General features: G+C 44.2%; 1 protein-coding gene and 1 long non-coding RNA gene across 4 annotated transcripts in view; one reads left to right on the top strand and one right to left on the bottom strand.

The window, feature by feature from the left end:
- GRID1 (glutamate ionotropic receptor delta type subunit 1) overlaps positions 1–14884 on the top strand; it is a 688259-nt gene that overhangs the window by 554778 nt on the left and 118597 nt on the right. For all 3 annotated transcript variants that reach the window (XM_025284872.3, XM_025284871.3, XM_044942388.2), the window contains 3 exons: positions 8692–8793; positions 10178–10375; positions 13588–13912. In XM_025284872.3, coding sequence (XP_025140657.1) covers positions 8692–8793; positions 10178–10375; positions 13588–13912 — 625 coding nt within the window. The remainder of the gene's footprint in view (positions 1–8691; positions 8794–10177; positions 10376–13587; positions 13913–14884) is intronic.
- LOC123333462 lies at positions 3188–4227 on the bottom strand. Its single transcript, XR_006550881.2, has 2 exons — positions 3832–4227; positions 3188–3530 (listed from the first exon to the last, which is right to left on the bottom strand). It is a non-coding gene; the product is annotated as an uncharacterized LOC123333462 (long non-coding RNA).

Raw genomic sequence — 14884 nt, 5'->3', positions numbered from 1 at the left:
TCCATTCACATATATTCCTTGGAAAATAAGTTCTTTCTCTTTTAAAATTGAGGTGTTTGCCTTTTTGTAATTGAGTTGTAAGATTTCTTCATGTATACCAGATACAAGTCCTATACCCGACACTAATATCTTGTATCTGCTATCATCCCATGGCTCATGAGTGCACGGTTCCGTTTTTCTTTCTGCACCCAGTGGAGGCTTGATGGAAAGAGCTAATGAGTGGATGTGGCCCCCACGGTAGGGTCCCCCGTGAATCTGGGCTCCCAGGGAGCCTCAGCTGTCAGGCTGGCCCACACATGCCCTTTAAGAACTTGGTAAAGTTTCAGGTGTTTTTTCTTCCTATTCACTCATATAACTATTAATACCACCTCTTTTGTGCCATTTTCTGCCAGAGATGAAATATTTCTTATATCCTGTCTCTCCTTGGAGGAGTTTCTCATCCTTTGAAATTCAGTTTGCCAGATGGTCTTATGACCACAAGGTCCTCAGAGGATTTTTAAAATATAGTTTTGTTGAGATTTCCCTGGTGATCCAGCGGTTAAGATTCTGAGCTTCTGCGCTTCCACTGCAGGGGGCATGGGTTCGATCCCTAGTCCGGGATCCCTAACTAAGATCTTTCATGCCTCGCAATGTGGTAAATGAATAAATAAAGTAAGTAATTTAAAAATAAATAAAATATAGTTTGTTGATCTGAATATTTGTTTGTTTGATTGATACAATGAGAGCAATGTCAGCTTTCCACTTTCTGTATCTTAAGCTGAAGTTGAACTGCCACCATCCTCCCTGTGGATGTGACAGAAGAATTTTATTGCTGGCACCATTGGAGGTGGTTAGTGTGCGCCCAGTGGGCCCTCTGTGCCTGGGGCTTTCAGAGAGGAGAAGCTAGAGTTTGGGTCTGTTTGCATCCTCCATCATCAGCGATCTGGGTCAAGGGCATGACTAGGTTTCCTTGCCCTCCTCTGTAATACTACCAGGGGAGTATCTTTCTCTGATCCTTGCTAAAGATTTTTTCATGAAGCTCTCATATATGATATTTCTCCAGAGTATTTCATTTTTCTTTCATTTTCTAAGAGCTCTTTCCTTTGGACATTTAGCCCAAGTTCTGCTGGGTCTTATTTTCAGAAAGTACAACTTTCACCAAATGCTTAATTCTTTCTGCAAATGCTCCTGGGCTGAGAATTTCAGTTATCCCATGCCTCAGAGGGAGAACTCTCCCCTCTCCTTATACAGCACATCCGGAGCCTCAAGAGTGGTCCTGGCACCTTTCTCCATGGGTATATCCGATCTGATGACCCTATCCTGTGGTTCATATTCTACAAGCCTGCCCTTAGTAACCCTGATGCACTGAAATTCCCAAAACAAATTCTCAGAGTAGGCCTTCTTTAGGGGCCTTGGCTACACATATCAGTATCCTATTTTCAGTTGCTTACACTCTGCTTCCAGGATGCTCTGTGTCTAAACATATTGTCCTTGCATTTAGCCAAAGTTTAAAGGGTACGTTTCCTGACTGAGATCAGTGCTGGCTGAATCACCCAATACAGGGTGATGCAAGATGTGGGTTCCCCCTTCACCCCATCCCTACCCAAGGCTCTGATTCTTTGAAACACATATCAAACGGTTTTATTTTCTAATAAAAATGGGCTGAGGAATAAAAGCTAATAGAGGAGTTATTATTTCAGAAAAGCCCATGTACTGACATGATGATAAACTCAATATGCCATCATACTGAAGCCTGTATCCCAGCTGAAGATGTCTGCACTCAGTCGATGAGGATACTGCTCAGATGGGGCTCCAACTATGGCTGTGAGGTCTAATAGGCATGGTCATAAGAATTCACTTCCTGCTTCTAGTACTCTCCTGAGACACGTTTACTCCCAAAGTATTGCCTACTCAGTTGCAAAAATGTGATGATAGAGGTTATTGATCTATTGTCTTGTTGGATTTAGCTAAATGAGATTTGGGGTTGGGCTTCCCCAGTGACTCAGCGGTAAAGAATCTGCCTGCAATGCAGGAGACACAGGTTCAGTCCCTAGGTCAGACTAGGTTCAGTCCCCTGGAGTAGGAAATGACAACCTACTCTAGTATTCTTGCCTGGAGAATCCCATGGACAAAGATGCCTGGTGGGCTACAGTTCATAGGGTCACAAAGAGTCAGGCACGGCTGAAGCGACTGAGCATGCACATATGCAGCGACTGAGCATGCACATATGCATGAGATTTGTGGTTAAGCAAACCTACTTTCCTTCTTCTCTTCCGCCTTCCCTCCCAAAGAATTGGCAAGGCTCAATGTATGAAGCTGGTCATATTCTGGGCTGTAAAGCAGTTGGATTGCCTCTTCTCTCCTTCTTCCTCCCCAGGAAAAGAAACCAACACTTTACAACACCTCCATAACTAGATGACAGACCACAAAGCCCAGTCTTCCAAATGAGGTTCATCTCATTTAGGGTCAGTAGTCCTGCATTTAATAAGGATAGGCCGCAAAGTCCTAAACCCCTGTATCTCACAACTCAAATGCTAACATGAAGAACACCCTGATTGACTCAAAGAAATATATTTTCCTGAGACCAACGGTTTATGAAATTTATTCTCCAATTGGCTGATCTCTTGAACAGCTGCTTGTCATCAGATTTTGAAACCATGTATCTCTTTTCAAGTCATGGCTGTGCTGTAACCTCTGGCTCCATCCTCGCCTCTGGTTTGGGTAGAGCAGATCTTGGCAATGAATGAAAACCATAGCTTTCTTATCAAATAGCGGCAGTTCTCGTTTTAACAGTGCTGGAAATTAGTTTTTCAGGCTCTGATCTTGACAGGTCAGCTGTCAAAAGTGGGTGTCTGTGGCCATAAATTCATCGATCCCATAAACAAAATTCTGTCTGCAAAATGCAAGAGGAAAGTCAACGTAGATGCACTTATGCACAAATGAAATGGTCTGCAGCTGTGTGACTGAGTGTCAGGCCTTCTCCGGGTGAAAGATTTTTCTGGCTTCCCATTTATCAAGCCTATCAGCCTCATTTAGATTTTATTATCTGAAAATTTTTCTCCAGCTTTCTGAACTGGGACCCCAGGCACCCTCAGGAGGGAGGCAGAACACAGTCTCTCCTAATCTTGATGGGCTGCAAGTTTGGGAATCCACTTACAGGCTTTTATTTTACTTTATTTTTAATTTCCACTGCAGTCTTTTAAACAAAAGATTTTGTATGAAAAGGATGTGACTTTCTGTGTTCTGATCTTACATATCAGATGCTCAGAGAGATGGCCTCACTCAGAAATGATGAAAGTTTACCACTCTGGTCTTAAGATTTGGGCAAGAGCTCAAGGCTTTGTGGAAATAGGGAGATTCACTCAGCTTAGGGCGCTTGGCTTGAGGCTGATGTGAGGGAATAATAAACTTTCTTGCTCGACTTGAAGGATCCAGGATCCTGGAACATGGTTACTTTGATGTGTTTGAAGGCAGAATTTTGGTTTCTCTTTGAAGTATTTTTTCTTTCTTTGTCAGAGTACAGGATGCCTGAAGGCCAGGGAGAGAGAAATCTGTATTGAAAAACAATAAAATAAAAATCTTTAAGCCCTAAATACTTTCAGACAAAAGAAACAGGAATAATAATTACAGGTTGGAGGAATCTTTTTTTTTTTTTTTTCCCTCATGTAGTTGCACTTTGATTTAAATGACTTAGCCTTGGGATGGCTCAAGAAGTAACTAATATAATTTGGGGCTGCACTTCTTCCTTAGTGGAGAAAGATTGCCTGTCTGCATGGAGTTGGGTTCTAGGAGGGGCCACTGCCCTGTCTCAAACCCAAAAGGTTCTTGGGCCCCACAGCATCTTGGAAATACCTTAGATTATAAGATGCTGTCCCACAGAACCTTGATGTGGGCCTCCTCTAGGAGATGGGCACCTCAACCAAAGCTCCTTGTAGCCAGAGGACTGTTGTATTGAGTTCTGACTCTCACCCTGGCCTTGACCTTCTGACAGATAATTTGACTCTGATTGCTTCCTTCCACTCAGCCCTCAATCACACAAGTACACGTGATGGGATTTGGCTTCATTACCTTTGCTAGTTATTTTTATCAAAATCTTATTTTCTTTTTTTTTTTTTTGTGAAAGGAAAGAAAAACCTGTTAAAAGCCTAGAAAAGCATAAAGAGGTAATCATGGTTATTCATAATTCCACCACTAAGATAAATCCAAATATTGCATTTAAATATATTTCTTCCCACTTTAACCACTGTCTTTAAAAAACACACACAATTAGGGTCACATTGTACATACCTTTTTATATCCTGATCCGTTACTTTGTTATTATGGATTTTTAAACTACTGCTTTTCCTTAAGTTTTTTATAATTTTATTTATTTTTATTTTTGTCTGAGATGAGCCTTAGTTGCTGTGCAGGCTTTTCTCTAGTTGTGCAGAGAGGGCGCTACTCTCTAGTTACAGGACTAGCTGCTCTCAGCCTGTAGGATCGTCCCAGATCAGGGATTGAACCCGTGTCTCCTGCATTAGCAGGCAAATTCTTTACCACCGAGCCACCAAGGAAGCCCCAATTTTTAATGTATTATTTTAAAATCATTTTCTCCTTTGAGTAGCTCTTCAACATGGTAGGCAGAAAGGCATTTTTATTCCATTTTATAGATAAGAAAATGGAATTTCAGTGAAGATAAATTTATTCAAAAATATTTATTGCCTCTTGTGATTTAGTACTGTGCTGTAAAATGTGCTGAGGTCACTAAGGTGAGTGGTGGAAACATATCTAGAACATAGATCTATTGGCTCCTAAATATATGCTAATTTAATATCTCCAAGTTCCCAAAATCTATACTAGTAATAGAGAGTTGATCTTCTAGAGGAGAACGGCATTCAGGCAAGGTTAGAAACTCTGGAGATTGGAATAAGCAAGGCAAGGTTCAATCCAAGAGCCTGAGCCTCTAGAGACAGTTTATGAAGACAGGGTTTTGATCCCAGGGAACAAGATAAAAAACCCAAATAGCACAGCAGGATCACAGACTTAGGTCCAGAGTGGAAGATCATTTCTACTGCAGCTCTGTATCAATGGTGGAGATTTGAGCTAAATATTTCATTAGTTATGAGGCTCAGACATTAAAGAATCTGCCTGTAATGCAGCAGACCTGAGTTCAATCCCTGGGTCAGGAAGATGCCCTGGTGAAGGGAATGGCAACCCACTCCAGTATTCTTGCCTGGAGAATCCCATGGACAGAGGAGCCAAGCGGGCTACAATCCATAGAGTTGCAAAGAGTTGGACATGACTTGGTGACTAAACAACAACACCATTTCTTTAGTTTTTTCTCTTTGTAAGTGGAGATCTGTAGAGGTTTCCTAAAACTTAATTGAGCCAAAATAGATCTTCCCTGGTGGCTCAGACAGTAAAGAATCCTCCTGCAATGTGGGAGACCTGGGTTCGATCCCTGGGTTGGAAAATCCCCTGGAGAAGGAATTGACAACCCACTCCAGTATTCTTGCTTGGAGAAGTCCATGGACAGAGGAGGCTGGTGGGCTATAATCAGTGGGGTCACAGAGTCAGACACTATTAAGGGACTAACACTGTGAGGAAATGTATGCTGATACTAAAGCAACACCTTAACTGCAAGAGAAACTGGGCGTGGGGTTTATGGACAGTCTCTGCACAATCTGTATGACTTTTTTTGTGAATCTAAAAATACTATAGTTGAAAGCTTTTCTTTTTTATTGTTTTAGAAAATTGAGGGAATTCCCTGGTGGCCCAGTGATTAGGGATCTGTGCTTCCACTGCAGGGAGCATGGGTTCAATAGCTGATTGGGGAATTAAAATCCCGCGTGCCACTCGGCCAAAAGGAAAAAGAAAGAAAGAAATTGAGTAAGAGTGTAGCAGACCCAGTTGAAGAGAAGTGGCATTCCAGGCAGAAGGAACTGGAATGTGGAGAGGCGGGAACACTATGTGCATGAGAAAGATGAGGGACTTAGTAGAGTTGGAGTGTGCTGGAGCTGACTGTTAGGGTTGAGTCTCGATCAGAAAGGGCTTTCTTTTTGGCTGAGTGTAAAAGTGTTAGGACTTATTCTCTAGGAAATAGGAATTGATTAGGAAATTTTAATTAACATAGTCCACGTTTGATTTTATTTAAGATAAACATCAGCACAATGGAGGAGGGCTGGAAGACAGTGTAATGAGATCAGCAGAAAGGCTGTTGCAATAGCCTGGGGCAGACATGCCGCTGCCCTGAGCTGGGCAGGGGGCTAGAAGCAGAGGATGGTGTGGACAAGCATGAAGAAGTGGAGCCCTTCTCACAGCTGAGCTAAAACGCTAGACAGACAGGCCTTATCCCAAGTGCTTCTTCCTGCCTCCACTCCCATGACTGATTATAATCCCAGTGGAAAGACAGATGAAGTCTGATCAATGCCAAGCAGAGCCTCATTCCAGGTGCTCGTCCAAGCCAGAGCAGCACAGGGTGGAGATGCCTCTTCACCAGTGCTGAGAAAGTTGGGCAGCAGATGTCAGGAATTCAAGTCCTGGTGCAGAGCAGAATATCCAGTCCCTGGAACTGCCATGTCATCACTGCTTTCATCGTGACTCTGTAAATCACAAGGGAGTAAAGGGGACCTTCATCACACCACCCAATCCAGGGCATGCCACAGACCACACAGGGTTAAGCAGCCCCAATGCCTGGGCTGAACAATTCTGGGGATGAGATGCAGGCTGCCCAAATCCATACCATGAGTCCCCTAAGTCCAGTATCACAGGGTCCAAAGAATGTAAGGAGTCACACCTTAACTCTGTTTGTCTGAGTTTGTCTTTTCACTTTGGCCAGCATCTGCACCCAGCTGCAGGAGCTGATCCCGAGCCCCAGGGCTGTTTCCTGAGACTCAGTGGAGAGATAGCCACCAGGTTTCCTTTTCGCAATGCCAGTTTCCAGAGTGCGACATCTTTGATGTCTTTGCAGAGGGCTTAGGATAGATCTTTGCTCTTCACTGAAATACCCCTCAATTGAATTAGTGGTGGCTGTGGGGAGATCCTCAGAGTATATGGCCATGCTCTAACTAAATGATCCTCATCGCTGCCAGGCATCCTGTTATTTAGGATGAAGTGGGTCTTAGCTGGTATCACATCCAAAGTGACAGCAGGAGTTTCTAGGTTCCTTTAAACTGGTTCTAGAATCACATAGCTCATTCTGATGTCTCTACTGTAGGCTTCGGGGTTCTAGTATCTTCCAGGCCAGAGCGGCACCACAGACTCTGAAACTGTGGCCTCATACTCAGGGCTCAGTGTGCCCTAACCTTGCTGAAGATATCAGGGCTATAAGAAATGCTGGGAGAGTAGAAGTGTCCTTAAGTGATGCTATTGGTACCTCCTTTAGGGCACCTGGTGACCCTTTTCCACGGAGGGGTAATTCTTTTTGCTCAGCCTAACTAGGGGTCTTGTGGGTTTTCTCTAATGAAGGGTAAGATGCTATCTGTGACAATCGGAATTTTAACCCCTTGCTACTGAACTGATGGTCCATGGATCAGCAGCAGCAGCAGCACCTGGGAGCTTGTTAGACAGGAATGATCTCAGGCCCCAGGATCAGAAAGTGCATGTAAACCCCCTGGGTGATTTGTCTGCATATTACGGTTTGAAGATCACTGCTTTCATCTATAGTAGTGGTTCACAATCCAGGCTGTGCCTTACAATCTTCCGGGAGCCAAATGAGCATATCCAATCCACTACTGACCAATTAAGTCAGAATCTCTATGGGTGGCACCCAGGCTTTAGGATGTTTTAAAAGCCGTCTTAAGAGATTCTAATGTGCAGCTGAGTCAGAGCCCCAGTGACCTGGAAGAGTAGAGATTTTCAACCAGGATCACTGGGAAAGCATTAACTTTTCTCATGCCCAAGCACTAAGATCCTGGTTATGTTGGCTCTAGATGGGGCCAATATCTATATTATTTACATCTCACCAATTAATAATTGAAAATCACTGATCAGACAAAGGGTTTATCATTGTTGCTCAGGCCCTGCAGGGATGCAGGGAAGGGAAGCAGTCTCTAGGGCATCTGTATCTGCAGGTGTTTCTGAGCCAGGCTAGCGTCTCCTTGACCATCTTAAGGTGCCTGACAGAGATGGGATGCATCTCTTAGATCCTGCAGGCTTGGGAGGATGTGGCAGACCCAAGGCATGTGTATTCTTGACTTCTATCTGCCTATCAGGGAAAATCATGAAGTTTGTGGTAAGACAGTGAGCTCTGGGTCCTGCTTACGGTTGGCATCAGGGTGCAACACAAGCTTTAAACCTGAGTCTTTGTTACTTGCTTCACTGTTAAACTTCATCTTTCCCTGGTGAAGCAACTGATCTCAAGGACCACTGGCCTGGGCAAGTCAAAGGAGCAGTAAAGAAAGAGGGCGCTTTGTGGGAGGCTCGATGATATGGCCTCAGTGGGTGGACAATAAAATTGGACAGAAATGTTTATTCCGTAAACAAGTTCCTACAAATTGATTTCATTTCAAGCATGTGTTAAGTCTTCAAGATCCAGGTGAGCTGATGGAGGAGATGGAGCTCTATCTGTCATACCTTTATTCTTTCTAAGGTTGTGAGATGGCTCAGGGTCTCTGGGGGACTTCTAGGGCTGCTGTCTTTGTAGCTGTCTGACTCAGGAGCCCACTTCAGCGGTTGATTCCTAAGGTCTGCAAGGTACCCGTCTGTCCCTCACATTCCCTTTTTCCTTCACAGCTGGCGACGTGGGACTCGGAGAAGGGCCTGAATGGCAGCCTGCAGGAAAGGCCCATGGGCAGCCGCCTCCAAGGACTGACTCTCAAAGTGGTGACTGTCTTGGTAGGACCCTGGGCACATGGGGGAGGTGTGTCTTTCAGGCTTTGAGTCAGCGGCTTCTCTCTGTTTGGCTTAATGCTGAGTTTGGAGACAAGGGGATCTTAAGTAGTGGCTTGAGCTTTCATAGGCTTTTCACTCAAAGAATTTTGTAAATAGTGAAGGAAGAGTAAGATTGGAGATTCTGCTCCAGGGCCTCTGAGACCCTCCACGGCAGGTCGCTGGGCTGCTCTAGGGAAGGACCTCTCATCCAGAGCCAGGGCTGAACCCCAGAGTGGGGATAACAGCTCTACTTGCTTTTGGATGTAGGATCTTAACCTACAGGTTGTCCTTAGGAGATTTTTGCTGCTAGCTAGAGTCCCCAGAAAGATGTTGGGAAGACATCCTTCTAAAACCCAACACCACTGATAGGCCCATGTGACACAAAGTTTACAATGAAGACCATTGGTTACAATTTCTCTGCATGGTTGTCCTGGAACCACAGACTTTGACTTCTTTCAGTTACCTTAAAAGCATCCTCCTTCCCATTTCTTTCTTCAACTTTTTACAACTGGAGGAGACATTTTAGATTTATCTCTTATTAGCTGGGAAGACAGGCACTGACATTCCTGCAGTCCCCATATGCACACCATGAATAAGCATTGTACCTTATCCGCCCCCCCCCCCAGATTAAATTAATGAAATGAGGTCTCTGGGGCTGTTGCCATAAGGCCCCTTCTTTGTCAGTTCCACAGGATGATGGTGGGGAAGGCTGAGGTGTTTTCCAGATGACCGTGTGCCCTACAGAAGCACATGTGACACAGCACAAAATGTGTTAATGTGCCCATGGCCTGCCTTTGGACTTTTGGACAGTGAGGTTTAATCTGCTGTGTGGTATGACCTTGTCTTGTGACTCGGCATCCATTTTTCTAGTCCAGTCTGATAGATGTAATAGTCTTCTCTCAACCCGGTTCACAGACCTCTGTTGTCATTTATTATCCCAGATGAGAGGTATTCACATTTCTTGTGTGTGTCCTAAAGAATTACAGCATTTTCAAAGGACAGAGTCCTGAATGTCACAAATGAAGGCATGATAACAAGCCATGTTATCCTAGGAGAATGGGATGCTGAGCTGAGTCTGAAATGACAAAGGACAGATAAATCTGTTCCTCCATCAGTATGCTGGTTGGAGGGATTTTCCTGTGGACTGTATCCTGAGTGTCCATAAACCACTTTAGAAAAAGTCAGAGAGGTTCAGACTCCAGGCTTAAATTGGGTAAATACAGTGCATGTGTCCACAAATGTTCTGAAATTATGGTTCATCAGATTGGTCTCTCCAATAAGACCCTGGAAAGATGTGTGTTAATGAACCAGTGATTTAGTTGAAGAACATTCATTCTGTTGTCCTCAGGAAGAACCTTTTGTGATGGTGGCTGAGAATATTCTTGGACAGCCCAAGCGCTACAAAGGGTTCTCCATCGATGTCCTGGATGCACTGGCCAAGGCTCTGGGCTTCAAATACGAGATTTACCAGGCCCCCGATGGCAGGTACGGTCACCAGCTCCATAACACCTCCTGGAACGGGATGATCGGGGAGCTCATCAGCAAGGTAGGTCCCAAAAGCAGATCCCTGGGGAGGGGCCCCCTAGTCTGCCTCTGGGGTGATGTCTTAATTGGGCCCCTTAGGAAGTTGGAACCTCAGGACCAGCTGGACAGATCACAGTTACCCTTCTCCACACAATAAGGATCTCTTCCTCCACCCTCACCCTCCTCCCTGCTGTACTCATTCTTCCTTTTATTTTCCAATTCCCAGGCACTCTGGGTTTTCCTTCTATGTCCATTGCTATCATTCCTTTGAAGCACCCATATGCCCTTCATGAAATCCACCCCCACATTTGAGCTGCAGTAGGAGCCCAGTGCTTATGGGGACGGGGGTGTGGGGAAGACGGGTGCATGCTTATTCTCTTCTCCATGACCCACAGCAGTGGGCGGGTGTGTCTTGTGTGTGTGCACATGCATGTGTGTGTGTGAATGAGTGTACAGCTGTGTCTGCATTGCTATGGTAAGTGAAATCGCAGTCCCCAGTGCCTCAGGTCAATTTCAAATCTTTCCTCTTCCTCTTTCCCGTAGAACCTGGTCCCCATGGCACGAGGCCAGTTCACTGTGTCCCCCTCCTCTCCCCTGCCATCCTGTGGCCTCTGGGTTATTTACTGACAGCCGTTGACATTGGTGGATCTGCTCAAGCCCTCCCTCACCATCAATCTGGACATTTCTGACATCCCTACAGATAACCCTGGGCTTCCAGTGCTTTGACCATTCATCCCCAGTGACCTTGGAGTATCTGTCCCCGTGCATCCTGTTAGCATCTTACATGTTGCTGTCACTGTCCCACTCCATGACTACAACCTGTCATCCTTCTGACTCCGGCATTTTATCTTAACACACAAGCCCTTTTCTTTATAAACCCATAAATGCAGACAGGTACCTGTGTTCTCTCCAGTTTCTCCTAAGCTGTCATTTTTTTCCAGTAGCATGCATTCTAATCCTGTTAATGACAAGAAATTGCTCATTAAATCAATGTAATATGAAAAAGGAGGTGAAAACAAAGCCAAACCCATAACAACTTTATTGTGGAATAATTTATATATAATCCGTACCCATTTCAGATGTATCATTCATGATTTCTAGGAAATTTAGTGAGCTGTGCAAACATTACCATGTCTAATTTTGCAATACTTCCATCACCCCAATGAGATTTGTCATACTCATTTACAATTAATCCCATTCCAACCCAGCCCTTAGGCAACCCTTAATCTACTTTCTGAGTCAATAGATTTGCTTTTGCAAATATGTACTATAAAAGCAGTCATACCATACCAGTCTTTTGTCTCTGACCCTTTTCACTTGGCACATGTATTTGAGGTTCATTCTTCTCTAAGATTTCTATGCCTTTCTAGTATGGCATCCTTTCCCTCCTGGCGTGCCCTCTGTGGTTGTCCAGATAAACCCCTGTTCCTTCATCTTTTGTGATTCTCCTAAATTATTTTTGATTTCTTGTTACCTTGAAACCCTGACTTGGTTCTATTACCTACCTTCTGACTCTGACATCCAGGTTGCTCTATGCAATTAGAGGAGAAAACCACAAGTTTGTCCAGATAGATGCATAAACAATGTGTGGCTGTCCACCTCAGCTGGGCCTTCAGGACAGCCCCAGTTCCTTAACATGGCCTTTACTGGGTCCCTTGGCAACATTCCTTAGAAACTGTTGAAAAATTTTATCTTTCTCCTCAAGCAACCTAATAATCTCCTATCTTAAACTAGAAAACAGAAGTGCTCCTCTATTAAGGAAAGAAATGAAGACACCTGGACATGAGATTTATTTCAACTTCCTATAAAGATCACATCTGCAGACATGTGCTCTCATGTCCAGATTCAGAGCGGGGAGTGTTTTTCCTCCTGTTGCAGCTCACCCCCCACTGGTGTCACCAGTCACCTCCCTTGCTTCTGCTCTGGACCTGGTTTCATATGTTAGTTTCCCTCCATCCTCTGTTGTTAACCTATCCTGATCCCCTAGATTTCCTTCTCAGTCCTTAAATATTCTCCAAGCATAAACAGAACAAACAAACAAAAAACCCTCCCTGGATCTTGGGTTTCTGAGAAGACAAGCAAGAACGAGAAATGCACATGAGGCAAGTTTGAGAGCTGACATGGTCACCTCCAAGAGTTTTTCTCTTTATCCTAGGTATGTTAGATTTCAGTTTGGCAATCAGTATATCTGCCCCTCCAGCCTGCGTATTGGACCTGATAAAGTTCTTCTATGTGGTTTTCCCCAGTTTGAATATGTAGTTTGGATAAGCTGTCATAACTGGTCATTCTAAAATAAACCTAGTTCTGACAGTGCCTCCTACTTAGAGAGCCAAGATACAGATGATCACTGTACAATTTTAATGCTCTTATGCCAGCATCAACTCAGGCGTAAGGATCTTAGTCTGTACCAGTCTTGGCAGCTTTAACCTCACAATCTAGTTTCATCTTAATGGGGTCTTTGTCTATTTTTAAATTAAGCTCATCTTGGAAAGCAAAAATCTTGGGAGGTACTTTTGAGGTCACAGCAGAGGATGCCCTGGGGGCCTCTTCACTGCATGGCTTTACTAAAGGAAGAAGCAACCATATGTCTGAGAAGCCATGAGTTAAGGGAAGTGGAAGAAGAAAGATGATCCCTTTTTTCTTGGAATATGCTACTCTCTGGCATAGAGCCTGCATATAAAGCAACTTAGGACTGATGCTCTAATGAGATTCAAGGTAGTTGTACACTCTCCATATAACTTCAAAAGTATTTTAGAGAAGAGATATATCTGTGTGGGCTGATGGAGTTTGGAGAGGTTTGATGGAATAATGGAGTGTCCCTGTGGTCCTGAGGTATAGGAAGGATGAAGACAAGTCCAGAAGACAGGTTGGGGAGAAGGGTGGGCAGTAAGATGGAAATACCAGTAAAAGGAAAGAGATAGTTCACTAAGGGAATCATTAAGAAATTGAAGAAAACCTACAATTCACACAGAAATGAAAATGGTGATAGACTCTTTCCTCCAGAAGTGGTTTCCAGGAGTTTTTGGGGTTTGGGGGAGACATGTGTAAGTTGAAGGTGGTAATGACAGACAACCTGATGCTGGATTTTCCTTACAACGTTCAAAGTCATGAGGCGTCAACACTTGCAGCCTTTTCTTCTGAACAACCCAAAGGGCAGTGGACAGGCCTTGGGCGAAGGTAGAGCCCAGCAGAAATCTGAGGACTGCCTTCTGACCAGATGGGTTTGCCTTTCAGAGAGCAGATCTGGCCATCTCCGCCATCACCATCACCCCGGAGAGGGAGAGCGTTGTGGACTTCAGCAAGCGGTACATGGACTACTCGGTGGGAATCCTCATCAAGAAGCCCGAGGAGAAAATCAGCATCTTCTCCCTCTTTGCTCCATTTGATTTTGCCGTGTGGGCTTGCATTGCGGCAGCCATCCCCGTGGTTGGTGTGCTGATCTTCGTGTTGAACCGGATTCAGGCCGTGAGGGCTCAGAGTGCAGCCCAGCCCAGGCCCTCTGCTTCCGCCACCTTGCACAGCGCCATCTGGATTGTCTACGGAGCCTTCGTACAGCAAGGTACCTTCCCGGCTTCTCCATGCTGGAGTAAGCCCAAGGTCCTGGAAGGATTTGTCCACTGACGACATTCTTAGGTTCATGTTCCCAAAGTCATTTAAAATGCAATTTTATTTAATTTCTAAGATGGTCCTAATATCATGCTGTACTCCCCATATTATCAGATAGAAAGGAAATGAAACGAGTTGCCAGTCCAGGTTCGATGCACGATACTGGATGCTTGGGGCTGGTGCACTGGGACGACCCAGACAGATGGAATAGGGAGGAAGGAGGGAGGAGGGTTCAGGATGGGGAACACATGTATACCTTTGGCGGATTCATTTTGATATTTGGCAAAACTAATACAGTTATGTAAAGTTTAAAAATAAAATAAAATTAAAAAAAAAAGAAAACAATAGAATTGGTAAGAAATAGTGAAAAAAAAAAAAAAGAAATTAAATAACACACACACACACAAAACTTCGAGTCCTGATTTTCCTCTTTAGATAAAATTAACTTCTAGTTCTGCCTTGCACTTTCCTCCCCTCCCACATTAGATTGATTGTTATGCAGACGGGGTTGTCAAATGAAGCTATCTTGCTTAAATGTGAAGTCTTCATGGGCTAAAAAATCACAATTGTTTTGCAGTCATCTAAGCAATACTCCAGCCATTCTTGAGATTCAGTCTCCTATCTCAGAGAAATCTAGATAGCAGTTGGGGAGTTACAGTTTTGATGGGAAAGAACAGAATTGCAAAGTTCCTAATGTGAGTCCTGGACTTAGCTGCACCATAGCAAAATATGTATTATCTGCTCGAGAGGTTATATAATAATAGTCAGCAAGGAGCTTTCTTCTGCTACCACCTGAGACACCGAGGAGGAATGATTGACCTCAAAGAGGCAGCTTCGGACTATAAGTCATATACAGTGATTTCTGAAAATCATAGAAAAAAGTCATCTAGTGAGGGCCGAATGTTAATAAAAGTGATATGGTGCA

This window comes from Bubalus bubalis, chromosome 4, assembly GCF_019923935.1.
Source record: "Bubalus bubalis isolate 160015118507 breed Murrah chromosome 4, NDDB_SH_1, whole genome shotgun sequence".
Taxonomy (NCBI): Eukaryota; Metazoa; Chordata; class Mammalia; order Artiodactyla; family Bovidae; genus Bubalus; species Bubalus bubalis.
This window is presented reverse-complemented; position numbering and strand designations above follow the sequence as displayed.